Source organism: Haplochromis burtoni, unplaced genomic scaffold (assembly GCF_018398535.1).
Source record: "Haplochromis burtoni strain Fernald_Lab_line unplaced genomic scaffold, NCSU_Asbu1 Contig_867, whole genome shotgun sequence".
Taxonomy (NCBI): Eukaryota; Metazoa; Chordata; class Actinopteri; order Cichliformes; family Cichlidae; genus Haplochromis; species Haplochromis burtoni.
Window position 1 is genome coordinate 103,395 of NW_024583228.1, and position 1,323 is coordinate 104,717.

General features: G+C 34.5%; 1 protein-coding gene across 1 annotated transcript; it reads left to right on the forward strand.

The window, feature by feature from the left end:
- LOC121812822 (Fc receptor-like protein 5) lies at positions 1-1,315 on the forward strand (the record flags this gene model as incomplete). Its single annotated transcript, XM_042215913.1, has 4 exons — positions 1-52; positions 175-228; positions 496-756; positions 1,122-1,315. Coding segments are annotated over exons 1-4 (540 nt in total), but the record flags the coding sequence as incomplete, so codon positions are not given.
- Between the last annotated feature and the right edge of the window lie 8 nt (positions 1,316-1,323).

Genomic DNA, 1,323 nt, shown 5'->3' on the forward strand with positions numbered 1-1,323 from the left:
CACTGTCAACAGCAAGAGATTATGGAGGCTGCAGCTCTAAGTATCCGACTTTATAAGTACTGATTCTACCAAATAATTAATTAATATATTAATTAATACCAATTAATTCTACTAATTAATCATTCAATAGCAATCACATATGTCTGATGCACAAAATTCCATTTGTCTCTTCAGTGACTGTTGTTTTAGTGATGATGGCCGTACAAGCTGACCACAGTAACTTTGCTGGTGAGTAAGAAGCAGTTTCTTCCTGATATAAAGTGTAATTTTAGATTTCAACTACCTTCAAAACTGTTTGAAGCTCTGAAACTGTAGTCTTTAATGGTCTGCATTTTTTTAACACAAGCAGATCCTGCCTAGAAAATAACGTCACTGCCTTTGCAGTTTTATTTTTTTTTTATTTTGTAATACTAACACATTTTGAAAGATTTTTTTTCTTATTTTAAGTACAGATAATTCATTTGATTGCTTTCCTTCTTCATATCTCTGTCTCAGGTGCAGTTTTTGCTCGCGTTGTTCCAGACAGGTGTCAGTTCTTTGAATACGATAATGTCTCTGTACATTGTGAGGAAGATAACAGCATCGGTGAATGGAGCGTGAAGTGGAAATCCCATAAAATAGCAAACGCTTCCCTCACATTGAATATATCAGCATCACCCTGCACAATTTCTCCCCTCTTTGAAAGACACAGTGGAGAATACTGGTGTGAAAATGAAAAGGGAGAACGAAGTGAGGTTGTGAACATTTCTGTCACTGGTATGTTGGGTGACTATATGCTTTATTTATATTTATATGTTACTAACCTTACTAATGTCCACTGACAATATATGGCAACATTTCTTTAAAATATTCCCCTATAAAGGGACAATCAACATGTATATGAAGAACATTTTTTATACTCATCAATGCACTAATACTCAATAATATCTGTTAACAAGAGATACAAAAGTAGTTAAGGGTACAGAGTAAAACCTATTAACCAGCAGAGTCTATAATACAAGTCAGGACCTACTTTAGTTTTTTTTTTAGCATTTTTCATAAAAATCTAATTTTCCATAGTGAGATCTTTACTAAAACATGTTAAAAATTAACTGATAAAATATATTCTAATCACTTCCCAGCTGGTTTTGTAATCCTGGAAAGTCCAACCTGCCCTGTGAAGGAGGGAAATGAGGTGACCCTAAATTGTACAAACAAGAAAACTCAGTCAGAACACATAACTGACTTCTACAAAGATGGTTTATCTCTTGCGACCCGGTATCAAAGCAGCATGACCATCAAAAATGTCTCCAAGTCTGATGAAGGACTCTACAAGTGCAGCAT